The 22,413-nt window shown below is 36.2% G+C and overlaps 3 protein-coding genes across 8 annotated transcripts; 2 read left to right on the forward strand and 1 right to left on the reverse strand.

The window, feature by feature from the left end:
• Positions 1–290: 290 nt before the first annotated feature.
• Positions 291–5,912, forward strand: LOC119990327 (ras-related protein Rab7). The gene is made up of 8 exons (XM_038836185.1): positions 291–426; positions 475–574; positions 871–897; positions 1,023–1,122; positions 3,891–4,037; positions 4,156–4,236; positions 4,627–4,772; positions 5,592–5,912. Exons 2-8 carry the CDS (start codon positions 522–524, stop codon positions 5,656–5,658), a joined length of 621 nt encoding a protein of 206 aa, XP_038692113.1. The 5' UTR covers positions 291–426; positions 475–521; the 3' UTR covers positions 5,659–5,912.
• Positions 5,913–13,649: 7,737 nt separating this feature from the next.
• LOC119990605 (BURP domain-containing protein BNM2A-like) lies at positions 13,650–22,352 on the forward strand. Of its 6 annotated transcripts, none has more exons than XM_038836597.1 (6): positions 13,650–13,832; positions 14,184–14,298; positions 16,166–16,433; positions 17,145–17,234; positions 21,081–21,181; positions 21,287–22,352. In XM_038836597.1, the coding sequence occupies exons 5-6, from the start codon at positions 21,125–21,127 to the stop codon at positions 22,142–22,144; spliced, it is 915 nt and encodes a 304-aa protein (XP_038692525.1). In that variant the 5' UTR covers positions 13,650–13,832; positions 14,184–14,298; positions 16,166–16,433; positions 17,145–17,234; positions 21,081–21,124; the 3' UTR covers positions 22,145–22,352. The 6 variants fall into 6 exon arrangements, with proteins under 6 accessions (XP_038692525.1, XP_038692528.1, XP_038692527.1 ...); XM_038836599.1 differs by having other exon boundaries at positions 13,651–13,926; positions 21,077–21,181; XM_038836596.1 differs by having other exon boundaries at positions 13,651–13,832; positions 21,077–21,181.
• LOC119990606 (organ-specific protein P4-like) lies at positions 14,718–15,472 on the reverse strand. Its single transcript, XM_038836602.1, has 2 exons — positions 15,322–15,472; positions 14,718–15,207 (listed from the first exon to the last, which is right to left on the reverse strand). The coding sequence occupies exons 1-2, from the start codon at positions 15,364–15,366 to the stop codon at positions 14,914–14,916; spliced, it is 339 nt and encodes a 112-aa protein (XP_038692530.1). The 5' UTR covers positions 15,367–15,472; the 3' UTR covers positions 14,718–14,913.
• Positions 22,353–22,413: the final 61 nt, after the last annotated feature.

Raw genomic sequence — 22,413 nt, forward strand, 5'->3', positions numbered from 1 at the left:
CGTAAGGTCAAGATGACATGAGGTCGTGGTGACGAGCAAACCTATCGAGCAAAAGTTAACGAGGCTGGTCGTTTGGGCAGGAGGCCCAGCCCTGAAGCTTAGTTCATTCATTAGGGCCTGTTTGGAAATCCTGATAGATAGGTACCAGGGAGGGATGAACATGTCCACTCTAACATGGTGTTTGGTGCTTGACACCAAAGAATAATTTTGGCATCTTCCAATTTAGACTCTAACAATTTAAAAAAATAAAAGGGATTCCATTTTCCAGCGCAAATCCAGCAATTAACATGATCAGGGACAAAACAGTCATTATAACGCTAATCCACGACTGATCAGAGAGAAGAGAAAGGTCCGACCAGCTTAGAATCCGCAAATAATTCAAAGTAGCTTCTAAATTCTCTCCCTCATCTTTGAAGTCCGACGTACATCCCGTCGAGTTCGTCTCCGTACATCCCGTCGAGTTCGTCTCCGTACATCCCGTCGAGTTCGTCTCCGTACGACCGACAATCAAATCGAGAACCATGCCTTCCCGTAGAAGAACCCTCTTGAAGGTTATCATCCTCGGTGACAGCGGGTCAGTCATATGTGTGAATTCTATTTTATGTGTATAAGTATGATCGAGAGTTGTAAACTGCAATTTTTAGGGTTTCAGATCGATTCTTAAATTTGATTGTTTTGATTGATCTTGATTCATGTTGATCATCAATTAGTGTTTGTTTGATCCAGTAATGGAACTCTATGGTTATGGTTAGACTTATCTGGAACTAAACACATCTTCAGATACATATTTTAATGTTTCTATTGTCTCTTGCTCAATTGTCTTGCTGAATTGTTTAATTTTTGAAGTATTTGTTTTTGTGTGATTTTCAGGGTTGGAAAGACCTCTTTGATGAATCAGTATCCTTTTTATATGTGACTATTGTAACAACAACTGGTACTATACTCCATGTTGATAGAATACTACTAGATGCAAATAGGTAGAATGCTTTTGGTATGTGTCTGCCTTGACATCTTGCTTTCAGATATGTAAATAAGAAGTTTAGCAATCAGTACAAGGCAACTATTGGAGCGGATTTTTTGACGAAGGAAGTTCAGTTCGAAGATAGGCTCTTTACCTTGCAGGTTAGTTGTAGTAATGATTAATTGGCAGCGTCATAATTTCCCATTAAAATAAGCATGATCTTATAGTAGTATTTGGGTGAACTTAACTGCCTTATTTTGGATGCCTTTGCATTGTTAGTCAATAGAAGCTATTGAGTTGAATGGCTTCCATAGTTGTTTTTATCGTTGTTTAATGATCTTTCTACATTCTTGTTTGGATATGTTGATGGCTTAGTTTAAACTACATAACTTAGAGAGGGCTAGAGTATGTTGAAGCCACAGAGGAAGCAATTTGAAATATTTCGAGTACTAATATGCATTCCATTAAATGGGCTCAACCATTTTCCAATTTTGTAATAATGGTACATTCGTTAGGCTATTAGATGACAACGTGGCCGAATGATGGACATATTAAAGGTGAGAATGCTGCATTGGATGTGCGGCAATGTAAATGATTTGGGTATGTGCAACCAAAGACTTTGATGTGGCGGTGCAAAGTGCCCAATAAACTCAAGTTGAGGGGTCCTCGGGGATACTAAAAAAGACATGGATATTGTTTGGTATTGAGGATTTGATGATAATTTGTTTGAACTTTTACTTTTGGTTATTTATAGATTCGGGGCATTTTAGTAAACAAGGGTCTTGTATTAAGCCAAGCAACTCCGATTATTTTTCTGCGTTGTTTAGAGATTGTTTATGTTTTAGAAAATTAATATTTTTTTTGGAGGAGGAATATTTCATTTTCCATGTGGGATTAGAACTTAGAGCTCTGTATGAGGAAGTCTTGTAGAAGCAATTACAGCAGGGAATTGTATGGATGAATTTATTTGGGAAGACTGTCAAACTTTTTCTGATTGGAGACTTCCGAAAGGCCTCAGTTATATATATACACATATAAGTGTGTATAAATATATATATATATATTTCTTGTTCTTCTCGACTTCTTAAGAAACCCCGAATAATGTATCTATTATGAGTTGATTCATAGTTGTCAAAAGCGCACAAGGCGCTCACCTAGGCGCAGCCTCTACGCCTGGGACAGTAACCAGGCGCTGGCCTTGCTAAAGCGCACGCCTAGGCGAGCGCCTCTTCTCAGGCGACGAGCGCAAGGCGCAGCACCTTGTCAATTTCACTCACAGATCGATGGGTTTCTAGGTTTTTATTTAAAAAAAAATAAAACCAAAATGAAAAAAAATAAAACTACAGAGTCTTATTGAGAAGAACCCGAAGAAACCTAAGGTTGCTGACTGCCGAAGAAGTGAAGCGAACACCGAAGGAGGATTTCAGAGTTCAGACCCATCAAAGTGTAACTGTGTAAGTCACCGATTCTATCTCTCTCTCCTCCTCTTCTTCCCGACCATTGTTGTGCGATTCAATCGATGAGAGAGAGAAGGCACGCCGAAGAACACATAGACGGAAGGTTGAAGACGACTCTATGTCTTTTCTTTTTTTTTTGAATAAATAAATCACCGTATTATGTAGTTTTATTTTTCCTTAAATGGGAAATAAAGAAGAAAAAATCTGGCAGGTTCTTATTGGTCCCTATTTTTTTTTTTACTTTCAGGCTTGTCTCTAATCAAGAAATCATCAAACATGTGCCACTAATAATACTTTATAATCAACAAAACTAAGAAAATACATAAAGAATGGCAAGAAGTAAAGGAAGTAGTATATTAATGTTTGGGAATAATATATAGATTTATTTTATAATTAGTTATATGGATATGTAATAGTGAAAAATTATTATTTGGGAATAATATATAGATTTATTTCATAATTGGTTGTATGGATACTTTAAGAGTAGAATTTCTCTATTTATTAGAATTATTTTTATTTTTATTTTTAATTTTGCACTTTTCTTCGCTTGGGCATGCGCTTTAAGTGCGCCTTGCGCCTCAGGCGATAGAAGACCTTTGCGCCTTGAGTGCACCTAGCGCCTTTGACAACTATGATTTGATTATCTTTTAAAATTACATTGCGTTAGACCCTTAAAGAATGAGTGTAGTGGAAATAAGATTGTTGTGTTGTCAACCTATGGAATGATACGATAAGAAACAAGACTATGTGATCTAGAGCAGGGGTACTATCAATTGAATATAAGATCCAAGAAAAGCAGCAAATATGTTTTGGTCATTAACAACATAGAGATATTGGTGTGCCCATGTGTAGACTTGAAATAATTCTTGCAGGGTATACAAAAAGTCCATTGAGGTTATGTTGGAATTTAAGTATTTAAACATATGTTGGAATTGAGCTTACTGTTTGCTCATAAGTGTCAGGTAAGTTAATTATTTGTGTTGCTTTTTCCTGCCAACAAATAACCACACATTTGGTTTTGGTCTTAGCACATCATGTATGATCGGGTGCTTTACGGCTGCAGCATGTGCAATGATGATTACGCCTTTCAAAACTCCTAAACGCAAATATCTTAATGATTGAATGTTGAAAATGCTTAATATGATCATTTTGCTTAGTCAATTTTTTCTTTCAGGGAAAAAAATCCTTGATGAATTCAGAATGCGATGCACATTTTATTTATATTATGATTACCTGACTCGTATTTTTATGCACTGTCCACTTCCTCTACTCTTTTGTGCGACAACTTCTCACTTGCTATGTATGTAGACATGGTGTTATGTTACCTGACCTTAGAGTCCGCAAAGAGTTTGTATATGGAATAATCATGTTAAATTAATATCAGTTACATCGTTAAACTCTTTTTCCTGTGAAATTTATCATTCGGGCCTCAATGCCAAAAGATTCGGTAACCCTTTTTATGTTTGTGGCAGATTTGGGATACAGCTGGCCAGGAAAGATTCCAAAGTTTAGGTGTTGCTTTCTATCGTGGTGCTGATTGTTGTGTTCTTGTTTATGATGTCAATTCAATGAAGTCATTTGACAACCTTAACAACTGGAGGGAAGAATTTCTTATTCAGGCATGCATTATTCTCCTTTACGAGTTTTGCCAACAAAATTTTACAAAATGGAACAAATTCTCTTCAAGTGGTAGTATCAAAGAAAATATTTAAGTTCTAATGATAACTGATTTTGCAGGCAAGTCCCTCGGATCCCGAAAACTTTCCATTTGTTGTTTTAGGAAACAAAGTTGACGTTGATGGAGGAAACAGTAGAGTGGTACGTAATTCCTCCACTTTGTTCTAACTCTCTCCCCCTGTTTCTCTCTCTCTCCCCATTCCCCCAAACCCATCTCTTTCTCTCTGAAGTGCACTCATGCTCATGCCTGAAGATATTCATATGCTCACAAGTCACACCACCAAACTGTCTGGCCCTGGCACAGAAGTATCTTCCCTAGTATGCCATGGGGGGTATGCAGGTTAAATCCTGCAACCACAGGGCATGTCCTGTACCGTCAAAACAAGTGGGTAAAACAAGAGACACGTACATAAATTTGTGCATGCTGAGAATAACAAACGTAGACAACGGCACACACGTGTTTGGAACCACACACTTCTTACTTTTCTGATCCATTTACAAATTAGATGCTATTTCTTTTGAACCTTTCAGGTTTCGGAGAAAAAAGCTCGAGCGTGGTGTGCCTCGAAAGGAAATATTCCGTACTTTGAGACCTCTGCCAAGGAAGGCATTAATGTGGAAGAAGCTTTTCAGTGCATAGCAAAGAATGCCCTAAAGAGTGGTGAAGAGGAGGAGATGTAAGTTATATTACCCAAATTCATCTGCTTGCTAGCATAATTATATTATTCGTAGTTCTTCATCAACTACTCTGGCCACTTTGTTTCCATTGGGATTGATTGGTCAAAAATGTTGCTAAGATATTGCTTGATTTTCTGGTCTGTGAAGATGCGTATAACTTTCTTTTATATAAGCAAAGATGCATATAACTTACCTCCATCTTTCTAATATTGTCTGATAGGGTTATGAATCTTATGTATGATAATGAGCATTTTATATCATTCATTGTTCTTGGCGGGGACTCGGTTTATCCAATTTCTAGCTGTACACTACATAGTAGGCTACCATTGAGAAATTTTTATGGGACACCAGACGTGTAGTGCTTGAATGAGCGCTTCTCCTACAATGACTGTTTGATCCAAGAGTCTTCATTTTTTTCCCCTTTCAAGGTTACTGCTCCTCACACCCATTGGATCAATGATCGTGCAGTGCGATCATTGTAGGAGAGCCAGATTCAAAAAGTGCTTAGGGGACTCTTTCTACTGTCTAGAATTTTTAATATATTGGCTTCTTGATGTCCATAGATTCACTGTAGTTACTTATCTGTCTTTATGAGCTTAATTTCAATTATCATATTAGATTTGTTTCTATCAGAAATTAGACATATCCTGTTATACTTGTCCTGTGATAACCTTGCACTGTGCTGCTGTGCATGATCTAGCTTGAGTTCAATTTTTGTTGTAAATTATGCATGTTTATATTGTTTTGAACAAGCCGGAAATGGTACTGATATAAACTTTTTCGTGTTTTCTTTTTGCCGGGGGTTTACCTATACGAAGTTACCTGCCTGACACCATTGATGTTGCTACCAACAATCAGCCAAGATCAACTGGGTGTGAGTGCTAAATGACGCCTGTGGCCTATTTTTTTCCCAGCTGCAAATGCTTGAAACTATGTCCCTTTTTAGCGGTTATTTGTGTGTATGGATCTAGACTGTAAATTAACGTTGTCGGGAAAACAAATTGATCTATTGGTTCAGGTCTTGGCGCTTTTTATTGAAGTACTCCTTGATGTAATTTAATTGAATGTTGGGCATTCTCCAATTATTGATTGCATTCCTGCCGTCCTTATGGTGTTATGAAGATAGTGTCATCTAATAAGGGGGCTGATGTCTTAGTTAGCTATCTATGGAAGTGCACCTTTTCACCACCGGATGTTCATTCAGTACGAGATTTTGTTGAATATCCTGTCTGAACGATTATCTTCTTTGGCTCGCCATCTCTTTATCTTGAATATCTCATGATGGTAGAACCATCTTCTGGTCTTGGCCTTGAGTATGATATACTAGGCTTTCTAAGCCAGCAGAGTCCTTAGATCCCTCTTTCTTTTTACCCAAATGGTTGACACAAACGGTTTCTCTACAGTAACTCTTTTAGTACTTCCCTTTGGAGTTGCTATTATTATTGTTATATTTTCATGTGGTATTATTGTTCAGATACATATATTAATATCAGTATTCAGAAACTTGTTTCATGTGTGTAGTTTCCCACAGAGATCTCGAGAATTGAAGTCTTGAATCAAAATTGAAATTCGGAGACAGAAATATATGTATTGGTAGGGTTTGGCAGTGTGTTTTAACTGTGTTCAGGTGCACCGCACCTCACAGTACTACAGTTTTTTGTCACACGTCAAACAGCTTTTGCGTTCCAACTCACCTCATAGCACCAGTTTTTTACCTCACAGCACCTCTACACACCTCACAGCATCACCAAACGCTTACAATATATGTTGAATTGTCCTACGTAATCCAATTAGGTCAATTATTTTATTTTAGATTAATGTACAATGTAAACGTTAAGTGATTTTATATTAATATTATTATCTAATATAATCGTAATTTAGATATCGCACCACAGTTTTAAAAGTGATGCGCCAAACAGCTTTTTGCTTTCCAACTCGCCTCACAGCGCCATAGTTTTATAACTCACAGTACCGCTCAACACTCTCAAACAGGACCATTAAGATATTGCTACTTTCTCAATAAAACTATAATCTTGACTATTCAAAACCAAAAATCTTGCTTCAATCCTTAGGCTCAAGGAGTTCATACGCATGGTTGGACGACCATAAGTAGAGACATGCCCAGAAAGCAAGCCCAGATACGAGCAAGGCGGAGAGACCAACTAATGCTAGAAAACTCAGATTTTGTGTATTACTAAAATAATCCTTCTCTTCAGATTTAGTGGTTTTGACGATTTCATGGTGTTCAAGCGATGGAAACAGAATCATCTGAACTGTAGGATCGAAAAAGTCCTTTATTCCATGAACAATGGCATGTCCATCATCGTAAATGTTCCAATCAATGACGTCGACCATGTTGATTTCAGCCTGGATTTCGGAATCCAAATTAGTCTTCGTTAGTTGAGTATTCACCACAACAGGATGGCATGGAAGGAGTGTTTTGATTGCCGAATGCATTTGAAGAGCACCACTTGTTAACTCGAGATCCTCCCTTTGAAGATAAAACGGGGTTACGTGGTATGCAACGAGAGTCGGCAGCGGCTGCACGTACCTTGAGAGTGCGTAGGCAACGTCAGTTGCACAAAATATGGTAAAACTGGTGGAGTTGTGGTTTCCTATTAGATACTTAGAGTGGTCTTGAGATTCCATGCCACGGCATTGTAATCCTTCTCTTTAAGGGCACTAGTGATTCCGGAGACATTAAAGCCATCATGTGTGCTATTGTGGGAGTCTTCTTGGCTTGCTTTCCCAGTGAAGAATAGTGTTGAAAGCAAGAAGAAGGCGAGGAGAAGAACAACCTTTGTCTTGCTAGCCATGAAAGAAGAGAATCTGATGATGATGATGAAACAATTGAGGAAGATTGTATGATGGTAAGAATTAAGGCTCTGTGACTGGTATTTATAGAGACAACTTTGTTGGACTTCTTATAATTCTAATAGTAGTCGATTTTGCATATCATAATTGGTATGCTAATTTCCATGACTAACGAAAGGTGTATATTGTAAAGAAAATTAATAAATAGAAGCTTTGAGGCGTGAATACACTGTCCTTAAGACAGATTATTGCCACTACACTTCGAACAATAATCAGCCTTACAGGATTCAACAAAGCGTACACTCTCACAAGAATTTTCAAAGGAAAAGAGAAGAATTGAAAAAATATAAAGAGACAGTTATGGACTTGTGTTTATATAGATATTCTTATTGGTAGTTATATCATGTGAGGCAACAACATCATATGTCTATTACAATCAGACATCTTGAACCAACATGTCCCTCCAAAAGTAACTTCCTAAAGAAGCTATTTAACTAACTATTTTACACAAATTCAAAACTGCTTATACGTATTAGAGTCATGACTATTGGGGTATGTTCATGTCTATCCATTACTTTACAATCTATACAACAATCCCACACTAGAATGTAAAGAATATCTAGTTCTGTTAGTTGTATTCCTTTGTATCAGCATGAATCAATGGTATCAAATATTAAACCATTTTATTGTAGTTATCTCAAAGTTCATTAAAGTAAATGGTGAGCAATCTTAAACCACAACTTTGTTAATATGAATTGGAAATAACACACATGCCAATATTTCTTTTGAGAATTATATAGTAGCACTTTTATGGCCTTGTGCTCTCTCCTGATTTCATGACCATGCTAAAAACAACTCAATTCTTTGATAGAAGTGGCACCACTTCTATGTTCATATAGGTGACATTCCCTTAAGTCTTTGCTACTAAGACACATCTTTTCATGGAATGCATTAAGATTATAACTGAACCTCTCGACTTGTAGCAAATAGCACTAATCCAAACTGAATGAGATACCAGAATTATGTCAGTGTTTCGACTAATCACACAACAACTTGTTATTACCCATTAAATCCTATTTTGACAAAAGTCTAGGATTGAGTTTCCATTATTGGTTATTTTTCTATGGGTTTTAGTCCCATTCCTATGGATGTATTTTTCACCATGTCTCGAGACAAACCTTTGGTGAAAGGATCGACAAGATTCTTAAATGTACGTACAAAAACAATTGATATAACTCCATCTGAAATCAATTGACGTACATATTCGTACCTTAGACATATATGTCTAGACTTGCCATTGTACACTTTATTGTACGCTCTAGACAGCGTTGCTTCACTATCACAATAGAGAGAGATAGCCGGCATTGGTTGTGGCCACAACTCAATTTCATACAACATATTTCTTAACCATTCGGTTTCTCTTCTTGCAGCGGCTAAGGCAATAAATTCGGATTTCATAGTAGAGTAAGAGATGCATGTTTGCTTCTTAAAAGCCCATGAAACAGCACCACCACCAAGTAAAAACATCCAACCGGTTGTTGCCTTGTTTCCATGTTCACTTGTAATCTAGCTAGCATCCGAATATCCTTCTAATATAGTTGGATTTTTCGTATAATGTAGACCTCCCATAATAGATCTTTTAAGATATCCAAGAACTCATTTGATTGCTTTCCAATGGTCTATACTAGGATTACTAGTACATCGTGACAATTTACAAACTGCAAAAGCAATATCTGATCTTGTACAATACATGACATACATTAGACTTCCTATTACACTCACATATTCAAGTTGAGCAATAGCTCTACCCAAATTCTCAACTAATTTGATACTTGAATCATATGGAGAACAAAGCTTCTTAATCTAAGATGTGAGAACTTTGTAAGCATTTTCTCAACATAATGAGTTTGATTCAAAGCATAACCCCCACTATGTTTTGTCACCTTGATTCCTAAGATAGTATCCACTTCATTTAAGTCTTTCATCTGGAAAGCAGAAGTTAAATAATTATTGTATAGATTGTAAAGTAATGGATAGACATTAACATACCCCAATAGTCATGACTCTAATACGTATAAGCAGTTTTGAATTTGTGTAAAATAGTTATTAAAATAACTTCTTTAGGAAGTTACTTTTGGAGGGACTTGTTGGTTCAAGATGTCTGATTGTAATAAACATTTGATGTTATTGCCTCACATGATATATACACTTATCAACATTATCATGTTTGAATCCAATACTTAAAATAACGGAATCAAATTTTTCATGCCATTGTTTTGGCGTTTGTTTCAAACCAGACAATGACTTGACTAATTTAAATACTTTAATTTCATTTCCTGATAGAACAAACCCTTTTGGCTGTTCCATATAAACTTCCTAATCGAGATCACCATTTAAAAATGTTGTCTTTACATCTATTTGATGTACATGTAAATCATATATCGACGCTAAAGCCACAAGAACTCGAATGGAAGTAATATGTGCTACAGGAGCATACGTATCAAAATAGTCAATGCCATGTATTTGTTTGAAACCTTTAGCAACTAATCTTGATTTGAACATTTGAATTGAACCATCTGTGTTCAATTTCCTTCTAAAAACCCACTTGCAACCTATAAGTTTAGAACCTGAGGGTAAGTCTACTAGTACCCACGTATTGTTGGATACTATTGAGTCCATTTCATTATCAATAGCCTCTTTCCAAAAGGCTGCATCTCTTGATGTCATGGCCTCCTTGAAACTTTTCGGATTACTATCTTCTATATTCAACACAATATGTATTTCATTTAATACCATCTCTCTACTGCCCTCGACAAGAAAAGCAATAGCTTATGAAGAAATAAAATCAGATCCAAAAGATTTTTCTTTCCTAGCCCGCTGACTTCTTCTTGGCTCATCAAACTCATTAAATAATTTCCTTTTCTCACTTAGAGAATTTGAACGGGCAATCAAGCATTGTATCTTTGTTGGAAGTATTCTCTTGTGAAGCTTTTGAATCATTGACAAATTGATTTTCTAAGAAAATCAAATCCCTTGATTCGACTATTACATTGGAACTTAAATCCAACAATCGATATGCTTTAGAATTTTCAGCATATCCGACAAATACACTCTTGATTGCTCTTGGTCCTAACTTTGACCTGTTAGGATCGGTAATTCTATAAAAAGCCAAACATCCCCACACCTTCAAGTATTCAAGATTTAGGTTTCTACCTTTCCAACATTCATAAGAACAAATATTTGTTTTTCTTGAAATGATTCTTATATGCACATGACAAGCTGTTAGTAATGCCTCATCCCAAAGATTAAGAGGCAACTTAGCTTGTAACATCATGGCATTAACCATATCAACTAGAGTTCTATTTTGCCTTTTCGCAAGTTCATTCTGTTGGGGCGTATAAGGAGCGGTAGACTCATGTATATGTCATGTTCTTCTTATTATTAATACTTAATTTGAATATTCCATTACAAACATATCCCTTCCCAACAAATACACCATTCTTTGAAAAGATAACCTTATCAGACTCTAATACAACCTTGACACCCCTCTTGCACACATGGCTAGCAGACACCTGATTTTTCCATACTTCGGGTACATAAAATACATTTGTAAGAACAAGCTTTTTGCCCGAAGTAAATAGGAGATCAACTGATCCTTTGCCACACACAATAGCCGTGTTTTGATTCCCCATTACTACCATTTCATCTTCAATAACTTTGAAGTCCTTCATCATGGTTTTGTCATTGCAAGTATGCACTGTAGCACCTGAATCATACCACCAATCAGCAGATTTAGTAGTTGTAGCCATTTGTACTTCGGTTATCATGCCAATTTACATATCTGAAACCATAACCACAATCTCGGTTATGTCATCTTCAATATTATTGGCTATGTTGGACTTGGCATACTTCTTTTTTAATGGTTTCTTACAGTCCTTGATGTAATGGCCTTTTATGCCACAATTATAGCAAGAACGATTCTTCTTCTCCTTGTCTTTGTTGGTGGAACATTTCTTTTTGAAACCTTTGTTTTTCTTGGGTTTCAAATGCTTGTCATACTTTTTGGACTCATCATGATCCACGGCATTCACAGTAGCAAAAGAACTTGGACCAACACCATCACGAATCTGATTTTCCTCTTCAATGCGAAGATGTTGTGCAAGTTTTTCGAAAGACAACTCTTCGGTTCGATGCAATAACTTCTTCCTGTAGTCATTCCAAGAAGGTGGTAATTTTACAATTATCGCACCAACTTGGAGAGCTTCAAGAATTTTCACACTTAAATCACAAAGTTTGCTAACAAGAATCTATAGATTATGAACTTGGTCCAAGACAGAGAGCGTATCAATCATCTTAAAATCAAAATACTTCATAATAAGAAACTTATCTATACCAATCTTCTCCGTCTTGTACTTGGACTCCAGAGCATGCCAAATCTCCTTTGGTAACTTCAACGGTGTGTAGAGATCGTAAAGCCAGTCGGATAGAGTATTTAAAATGTGTCCACGGCACATCGAGAAAATATTCAGTGGTTGCCTAACACCACATCATCATGCTGACATGGTAAGCATGATCCACTGAATATTTGACATGTGGCAATTTTATTCCAAGTCTACAAAATGCTTCTTCATGAGAAACAGAACTCTCTGTGCAAAATGTAGGCATTCTATATCCGAGTCATGTCGGTGTGTATGAAAATCTCAATAATCCACATCTCCGCCAGGGAGTTGTATTGGCTTTCAATTTCCCAAGAAAAAAAAATAAGCGAAACTGAAAATGAACAGAGCGCACACAGACATTTGAATACAGAGGAATTTCAAAAAGCCTAGACCTTGATAAGCTTCAATGTCCAAGTTAAAGGAACTTTTGTTCAGCATTGACGTAAAGGGAGGAACGAAATTGTGAAGAGTTTGAATTTGATAGAGAGATCTAGATCTACACGAAACTATTACCATGGCCAGGAGTATGAAAACCCCATGACTCTCCCATCTCCAAATACAAACACAAACCAGATTTCTCACACCAACCAGATCTACAATTTCAATCGCATCGTCGTCCCAGTCAGATCTCATCGATGATGAAGAGCATGACCCAAAAGTCAAAGATCGATTTCGCCATCATTCGCGATCAGTTTCGCCAATTTTTTTTCCTTATATGCCCTATCAAAGAGAAGATTCAAGCCGGTGATCCAAAATTAGAGAGATTCAAGTGTGCAATCAAGTGATCAATGAGTCGATGACGGTGACATTTCGAAGACCGTGATTTCTTTTATTTTTCTTTTTCTTTTTAATTCTTTGGTATTTAAATTGTTTTACTGAGTGGTATTAGAGGCTCCACATGTCAAATACTCAGCGGATCATGCTCACCACGTCAGCATGATGACGTGGTGTTAGGCAACCACTGAATATTTTCTCTGACACATCAACTCATCTTCCTCTCTTTCCTTGCAATCGGCCTTAATTTGATCAGTGTCATTCTTGGACGGTTCAGGGAATGGTTGAAGTTCTGGATCGAATATGTATGAAATCTTCAAAGAAGTAAGAAAAAACATCATCTTATCTTGCCAGCGGGTGAAATTGGTGCCATCAAAGTGATCCAACTTCACATGATCTGGTTGCATGAAACTAAAGGATGATCGGATTGTAGTATTCTCCATCAATAATCTGTCTTAAGATTGTAAAGAAAATGAATAAATAGAAGCTTTGAGGCGTGAATACACTGTCCTTTAAGACAAATTATTGCCACTATACTTCGAACAATAATTAGCCTTATAGGATTCAACAAAGCGTACACTCTCACAAGAATTTTCAAAGGAAAGAAGGAGAAGAATTGAAAAAACGTAAAGAGACAATTCTAGACTTGTGTTATATAGATATTCCTATTGGTAGTTATATAATGTGAAGCAACAATATCACATGTCTATTACAATAAGACATCTTGAACCAACATGTCCCTCCAAAAGTAGCTTCCTAGAGAAGTTATTTTAATAACTGTTTTACACAAATTTAAAACTGTTTATACGTATTAGAGTCAGGACTATGGGTATATTCATGTCTATCCATTACTTTACAATCCATACAACATATATCAGTATATCCAACGATATTAACAGAGCCAGTCGGGCCATATATGGGCTTTTGTCCGGGTACGAAACAAGCGGTCGCATTCTGCGGTTCTGCCTCCGTCCGTGCTCATCATCACTACTCGTGACGATTGGATCAGCGAGAGTTATTACCCAAAAAAACGTGAGTGGTATTGCTTGAATTTCTTCAGTCTCCAGCCAACCAGCAATATTTTCATGGTTAATTCTGTAGATCATTTACCAAACTCTGCTTTTCAGTGAGTGGCCTGTCCTCCTTAATTGTTTAACAAAAGTACAAAACTCGTTCTATCCAACCAAGTCAAAACACTTTTCTAATTCATGATTTTCTGTTGAGCTTCGGGTTGAATACAGGCGTGGATGGCTATACTCCATTACAATGGATGATCCATCCATGCGTTACAGTTACATAGTCGATTGACAAAGTGTACTACATTTATCGTTCTCGGTTGCACACTAAATGTTTGATGGTTTGTCCATGTGAAAAATATTGCAGTTCTCACTCTTTGTTTGGCGTAAAGTGGGCTCATATAATCGATTCACTGCGACACCGGGGCGCGTGGCGCCTTGCATCAATTTATCTGCAATATACTGCTGTGCCAACCGCGAAGGTAGACAACCTTCACCTTTTCTCGTCTCTCTCCCTTTTCTTTTCTTTTTTAAATAAAAAGGAACTATTTTCTCTCACGTATATTGGGCCAACTTTGAAGTCTAATTTTTTGTCTAGGGTTGTATGAGTCCACATTTAGTGGGACACTGGGACTAGCCCATCAAACAAAGTAGTTGGGCAAAGTTGAGGTGCTCTGTGTTATTCAGTTCACACCTTTTGTTGTTTGTTGGTCTTCTGACATTGCCTTCTCCATTGATGAAAATTGGAAATTCCCAAGTCCAAACTATTTGCCCATGATTCCTGATCCTAGCCTACCCATATTTTAATATTTTCAAGCTCACATCTAATAGTCTGAAAATCGCCAAAAGAGTCCTGCTCTGGTGCAATACATATAGGAGAATATTGTAACAAAAACAGTTCTGTAAAAAATCATCTGACTATTCATTTATTAAGCTTGAATTCGGCTATCCTTTACAGCAACATCAACTCTAAAAGCTTCAATTAGCCAGACACATTGCAGAGAAGTTATAACCAAGGAGAAGTTTCAACAGCATAAATAAATCTTAAACACTGTCAACATAAGCACACTATTTTATTTACTGCAAACTTGGGTCCTCTATTTGATATTCTGCCTTGCTATTTGATACCCATCTCCTCCTTCCCTTGTATCAGCCACAGCAAGTCCTTGATGTGAACTTTGAAACTTCTCTGCTTTATGGTGGTCACGGCTGTGATAAATGATAGCATTAGCACCAAAATCAAAATCTTTGACAAACTTGCCCTCTTCTTCTGAGAGGGGAGTTGGGTTTAGTTGAAAAAGATTCTTAATTGCTTCTGGCATGGGTTGGTCCTTCATTATGCTCTTCCAATAGTACCCTGGTTCCTTTCTTCCATTACTGAGTGTGGCACCCTATAGCAGATATAGAATTAGTGCACAGACTGAGACAATAGAAGATTTATTATAAGATATATAAGGAAGAACTTAGAAACTTAGAACTTAGATGTGTTGTGATGAAATGCTTACCCTGAGAAGGGAGAAGAGAAGGAAGAAAACACAGATGGGCTTCATGTCTTCGTCCCACCCAGATTTTATGTTACTTTGTCTAGTAGGCTCTAACTCTGAGCATTTTATAGGCCAGATGCAAGGACAAAGAAGTGATTATTATATTTTACTTACCCAATAAGAAAATTAATATTATTTATATTTAAATCAATGTCCCTTCATTGAAAAATATCAGCTTGTGTGTATCTAACTACATATGCATCTGGTCACTGATTGGTGACAATGATCCTTGAACATGTGGAAATGGGAATCTCAGAAAAGGCAATATTGTTAGTGGTGGAACTTAAATATTACAAAGGTCTACATAAGGCCCACTCCTTACCCGGAAAAAAAAAAAGAAAAGTATTGCATAACTACAGTTACATAGTCTACCAGAAATTATAGCTCATTGACCCAAAGTACAAACCTAGTCGAAGCATCTGCCAGCTGTCTTTATAATTTGTTGTATATGTGATATTATTTAAGACAGATTAACTGAATTTCCAGCAAAAAAATAAAAACAAAAAATTGTGGTTGCTAGGTAATTTGAGGGGAACAAGCCTTCATTTGCATGTATATATATAATTTATCTATCAATTTATATTCTTAGCATGCTAGGATTGATTCTGGTCTGTTAGTTGAGGTTTCTTAGCTGGTATATTAAAAAATGTATCTGATGTTTTTATTTAACTCTTATCCCTGCTTCAAAAAGAATATATATATATAAAAGACACAAAACTCATAAAAGGAAAATTCACTGAAGGAAAGAAAAGGTGTTATCTTTACGTTAATTTTTTTTCTTCTATTGATCACATTTTCCTCATAGACCTGAAATTCAACCAAACTACTGTGAGGGGATGAACTGTTCTGACACGTAGCTGTGAGTACTCCCAAGTTGCAACTCCATCTTATGGACAGATGGTATCAATTCGTCATTGTACCATAGACTTGTTCTGGTCCTTCTGGAACAGAGAGTCGTGATCACCAAAGAAATCCAATTGACGTTACTCTTTCTTCATCTTTACATACCAATTCGAGCATATACTTTGAAGCAGGCCTTGTAATTTGTTTCAATCTTGGATCTAAGAGCACAAGTAAGTTGATATATCCATTTGATTTCTTTTGCAATCACGCTAAGTTGATACTTGCTCTCTTAACAAGTTTGATTCAGTCACTTGCTCATTGATATTCTGTTGGCGATTGGGAAATTACTAGTTTGTGTTTTATTGGTGGCCTTGTTGGTCTTATGTTTGAAGCATTGAATCCTGGCATTGAGGAAATGAATTTTAGTGAAACTGTAAATTAATTTGGAGTTTGTGTTAAGCTCCTTGAGCATGCCTTTGAACATGACTAATTGAGTGCCATTGTACTTTGTTAATTCAAATGATGTTCCTATTGTTGTTTGAATAGCAAGGTTGAATTTCCGAAATTCAATTATTTGATTTACAAATATGATTAGGTAAGGTACCTGACACCTTTATTAGATTCTAAATGAATAGAGAATTGGTATGTAAACAATCCCTGTGCACAAGGCTCCTACAGTGGATGGGGCCGGAAACATGCAGGATGCACACAAATTATGTGGGGGTAAGATACCTTTTTCAGGATGAATAGCGAATTGGTGAAGTGAATAACTGAAGTCTTAAGATACATTTTTCATGGACAATTAGCGTTTAATATTTATAGATGGATGACAACCTTAGTAATAATTAATGTTTATTTGCATTACTTAGCATTCATTCATAGATATCATGGATAATGATCAGTGGCTGACTCATGGTTGGTATAAAAACATGATTAAACAGATCAGGAGCTAGAGTTGGATACAATCCTCAAAGCGACCTCACTGAATTCTTTATTGAGGGGAGTTGCCTAGTAGTACTATCAACATTCAGGTGAGTGGATAACTGACTAGTTACAAGTTACTGGTAAGAAAATGTTGTGTGTTAATAATTCAATGAGATCATGCTTTGCAATGTTTTAATTTGACTTAATGTTTCAAGTGTTTTGAACAGATGTTGTTAATGTATTATGTATACCTATATACATGTATATGTTGTTCGAATTTTAATTGATGAAATGTTTTGAACAATGGCTTCTAGACTGTAGACGTGTATATAAATTATAGGTTGTTTGCCCTTTGAAAGCTACTTTACATGTTTATGACCAAACATTGCTTTATTGGTGTTCAAAAAAGAAATGATTACCTAGGGTTTGAATCACGTGTTAACCACTTTGATGATAGTCTAGTGGTGAATCTCTTGGGCCGGACCGTATGAACTCCAAAGGTCCTGAGTTCGATTTCCACTGGGAGCAATACTCTTGTGGCCATGTGCTAAGCTTTGTCATAACTTACCATGTCGTCGAGTTTAGACCCATATCGGACGTTCAAAGGGAAAACTTGTATTATATCGTTCTCGGTTACCCAAAAAAAAGAAGTGTAATAAGTTGTTTTTGAGTTTTGACTAGTATGGTGTGAATAGCACTTTAGGAATTAGGATTTTTCTTTAAAACCACATAAAGAGATGATTGATATTTATATGCTTTGAACATATTGAATCATCCATTTGTTGCTGACTACCTAATAAAGATGTCTAGAAATACAACCATAAAATTAAGGAATTGTTGATTAATTAAATGCCTGGGTTAGAAGATTTTGCATAGGTGGCAAACTTAGCTAAAAATTTACAATCAATTGAAACTGGCATTTATTGACCAGTACATATTATATCTCTATTCTGTCAAATATTTTAAATCAATTTTATGTAATGTTTTGATACACATCTCTCTCTAGTGTCTATCTATTCACGTATCCAAATTCAAATTTTCTTCAACATTTCAGTTCAAATATTATTCAACAAAAGATAAATATAATTCATATGCATGGTGTGATCATCATGTATGTCACATATTTGTAAACTGTATGGCAACTTCTGCTGAAAATACTCTGGATGATTGCATGTTATACTGGCATATCCATGATAGGTGCTGTCACTTAACTTCATTTCATTGTTGCTTTCTTTTTTATTTAAGTTTCCAATTTGACCTCGGAAACACGCACCCAACACGGATTTATCAGTCCCCATTTCTTTATCATAGAGAAGACAACCACGTTGACCTCAGCATTATCTCTTAAATATTGGGTTGAATAGATAACACTTTTGGTGTAGATAATACTAGTTTTAGACTTTTATAGATGGGTGTACTGTTGCATGCCACTGCAGGATTCCTTTGTTCACTATCGGCTGACTAGTATGTGACAGAAAGAAAAATGGAAACACTGGTTGAGAGTGATGGAGAGAAAAATATTATATACAAAAACAAACACTTTCAGGAGGTTAGGTTAGATTTTAGAGCATACGAGAACACTAGGTTGGCCTTTTTCAGCTAAAGTCAACTTCAAATACATGTGTCTACTAAAACATGGACCAATTTGAGGTTAGTTTAGATTTTAGAGCCTATGAGAATGATAGCTAGGTTGGCCTTTTTTACCTAAAGTCAACTTCAAATACATGTGTGTACTAAAACATGGACTAATTTGAGGTTAGTTTAGATTTTAGAGCCTACGAGAATGGTAGCTAGGTTGGCCTTTTTCACCTAAAGTCAATTTCAAATACATGTGTGTTTATTAAACCACGGATTAATTTTTCAGAATATATGTTGTCTAGTTGTAGATTTTTTTGCTTTCATCTGGTTCCTGAGTGGTATCTTGCTTTTCTTTAACAGCTATGCCTTTTTATATTTTCTTTTTCAATTCTAGTGTGCTGTGTAGGGTTGGAATTGGACAGTACTGTTGGCTTTTCTGCCAGAGTCAACTCCATATGTGCATCATACATGAACTTAATTATAAGTCTAATTTTTCTAATCTTCATTCACTTTGTCGAGTCATGTGTCTATCCAATTGGGTTTGTTTCTTAAGTACAGTGGATTCTCTTTTTTTTTTCTTTTTGTGCTCTAGCAAGATCAATAATTGATTATATTTTGTTCTTGCTGGTTTAATGACTTCAACTTGCTTCATTTATATAAATAGTCGAGATTTTAAAGTATAGTAGTTAAGTTAAAATGTCATCTAAAGCTTTTTTTTATATCTTCTAGATCTCAAATCTTGGTGAAGGAAGTCAAAAGACTTGAAGAGTCCATTAAAACTGCTGCATGTGTATGTGGTTCTTAGAGATAAGTTGTATAATGTTAGAAATCAATTCTAAATGAAAGGAAATAACAAGGTCCATTCAGTTTGCCAACCCATAAAGAAAAAGTAAAATTACTGTTCAAAACAATAAAAGTATGGTCGAGCCACACTACATAAAGACATGACAATGAAATGATAAATTGATAAGTCTACAATTATATGATGCTGAGTTTCAACATATTGCTACTAGAATTTAGTGGAGTTAGGAAGCATATTTCATGATTCATCTGCATTGACTCTTGATGTAGGCCAACACAAAAGTGGAATCTTTTGAGATATGTGCTTTGCATGGAAGAGTTGAAATTTAAAATATATAGAGTTCTTATATATATATATGGTGCATGCATGACTTTGACGTTTAGGCCACAAAGTGGAAGAAAAATATGGAGAAGAAAAGTAGGATCAAATCTGTGTGTGATTGTGCGGTTTACAAAGCGTTCGTCCACATGTTTAATTTGAATTTAACATTGTGGAAACTATTGAAACACAACTTTAGTCTTAAGTTGGGCTATTCATGAGAGTTTAAAGCATCTTTGAAGAAGTTCAAAAGATACCAAAGTTGTGCCAATTTTTTATTTTTTTGCCTTTGGTGAGAGAGTGAACCACCCAACTTAGTATGCCCTTCGGACAGTTGAGTGGGTGTAAACCTCGGGCCGCCAGAACAGTTTTGAACTCCCAACCTTAGTGTCATTCATCTTAAGCCCAAAAATATAACCAACTGAGCTATTGCTCCGTGATTAACTCCTACGAATCTCTATAGTTGCTTAATCATTTTATTGAGGACTTCAAAAGGATTGAAACACAGTATTCTTGAGTGAATTATGTCATGTCGACCACCAAATTGTTAGTGGGTGCATGATAGTTTATCCATTTTCTTCATTATGAGCGATATCCAAGTTTGTACTTTCTGAGGTGGTGTTTGTGGATCTGAACTGCACAAGGACAAAGCACACAAACACTACATGGTCAACTCTTGTTTTTTCTAGATCTCTAGTACTCCACTATTACATGCACATCACATTATAGAAATGTCTGAAACTTTGAATGTCTGTTTACCCACCCAACTTTGAAAGATCACACTTGTATTGCATAAGAAAAGTCATCTCAAATATATAATTACTTCCTTTTCATTTTAATCTTCATATTTTTCTTAGTTGATACGGTTCATTTGATATTTTCTTTAAGGCAATACATTTAATCTTAAAAGTGCTATTATTTAACTAAAAATGTCAACCACGTGGGAACCTGTGGAGTTCAGTCTTATTAATTTATTAGTAATGTGACTGCAACCTTTGATTAAAATATAGCTTACCGACTTCAAAGAGTACTTTTGCCTGCCTGATACCCTGTAACGAATAATAGATCTGTGCCTTTATGCCTGGCTAGATGACTCCTGAACAGATGTTATTTCTTACTATCTATGCTTTAATGATGACATCTTCGAATAAAATACTTAGTTTGGTTTGAATTCCATTAAAATACTCCCTATGCTTAAGTGTTTTTTTTTTTAAATTATTGATTCAATTGGTAATTATTTGCTGATCAAAGACAGAAAAGAAATAAAGAAAGCACAACTAGTTCTAAGAAAAAGCAGAGATGGGTTTTGGAGTTTCTTCTTGGAACATCTTCCTTGGCGTCCTAATCGTTGTGATGGTAACTTCTTTATAGTTGTGTTCATATGTAATACAGAACTATAGTTATCTTCGTTTTGTTTCATTTTCTTTGCGTAAGAGGCTGATTGCTTTTAATTTGCTATAGATCGCACAAGGAGCTAGGAAGATCACTTATGGAGAATGGAAAATACCAGATCATAATGGGGTTACATATGATCTGCGCCAACATCACGACATGAATGAGCAGCAGAGATTTGATCCGGCTAAGCAAGTCGATGGCGATTATCATCATCATCAACATAGTCACAATATGCCTCATATGGACCCTTCAGTGAACATTTTCTTTACCATAAAAGACCTGAAAGTAGGAAAAAGAATGCTCCTTCACTTCCCAAACAAGGACCCTTCAAAATCTCCTCATCTACTCTCTCAACAAGAGGCCAGTTCAATTCCTTTCTCTTCAACCCAACTCCCTTACCTTCTTGACTTGTTCTCTTTCTCTAAGGACTCTCCACAAGCCAAAGCAATAGCATATACCCTAAGAGAATGTGAATTTAAACCCATCAAAGGAGAGACCAAACTATGTGCTACCTCCTTAGAGTCCATGCTCGATTACGCCCGTTCGATTTTCGGATCAGACACCCCCTTCAAGGTTGTAACCACAAACTATCTCTCAAAGCCAACTAAGGATTTGCAAAATTATACGATCCTGGAAAGGCCTAGAGAGGTCTCTGCTCCACAAGTTATACCATGTCACAAAATGCCTTATCCTTATGCAGTGTTCTTTTGTCATACACAGAAGAGTAAGAACAGACTGTTTGAGGTTTTAGTTGGTGCAGAGAAGGGGGAGAGAGTGCAAGCTGTTGCTGTTTGTCACATGGACACCTCTGAATGGAATACTGATCACCCTTCATTTGCTGTGCTTGGAATTAAGCCTGGAACTCAGCCTGTTTGCCATTTCATCCCTGTTGATAATCTGGTTTGGGTGCCTTCGAGTGGTTAACTACCCTTATAAAGTTTCCTTGTTATCTCGATCAGAGGCAGAGACGTATTTTTATGTCAAATATTGTGCTCTTGGGTGTAAGAAACACCCATATTTTGTGCATTACAGAGAATATTATTGTTTATAGACAGTCAAAATTGTTTTGAAGTTTGGATTTTCCTTTCTGTTATTGTGATCATCGCCATCAATTAGTTTTATTGTTTGTTTAGGCTCAAGATTTCCATGTAATGGGATGTTTCACTAGTTCAAAGAGCTCATCTCTCTCCTCC

The sequence above is a fragment of the Tripterygium wilfordii genome, chromosome 22 (genome assembly GCF_013401445.1).
Source record: "Tripterygium wilfordii isolate XIE 37 chromosome 22, ASM1340144v1, whole genome shotgun sequence".
In the NCBI taxonomy this organism is placed as follows: Eukaryota; Viridiplantae; Streptophyta; class Magnoliopsida; order Celastrales; family Celastraceae; genus Tripterygium; species Tripterygium wilfordii.

Coding starts and splice junctions, on each gene's coding strand:
- LOC119990327 (XM_038836185.1), top strand. CDS start 522: ATGCCTTCCCGTAGAAGAACCCTCTTGAAGGTTATCATCCTCGGTGAC. Junction 575..870: donor ATCATCCTCGGTGACAGCGG/GTCAGTCATATG, acceptor TGTGATTTTCAG/GGTTGGAAAGACCTCTTTGA. Junction 1,123..3,890: donor ATAGGCTCTTTACCTTGCAG/GTTAGTTGTAGT, acceptor TGTTTGTGGCAG/ATTTGGGATACAGCTGGCCA.
- LOC119990606 (XM_038836602.1), bottom strand. CDS start 15,366: ATGAAGCCCATCTGTGTTTTCTTCCTTCTCTTCTCCCTTCTCAGG. Junction 15,208..15,321: donor TTCTCTTCTCCCTTCTCAGG/GTAAGCATTTCA, acceptor TATCTGCTATAG/GGTGCCACACTCAGTAATGG.
- LOC119990605 (XM_038836597.1), top strand. CDS start 21,125: ATGGGTTTTGGAGTTTCTTCTTGGAACATCTTCCTTGGCGTCCTAATC. Junction 21,182..21,286: donor GCGTCCTAATCGTTGTGATG/GTAACTTCTTTA, acceptor AATTTGCTATAG/ATCGCACAAGGAGCTAGGAA.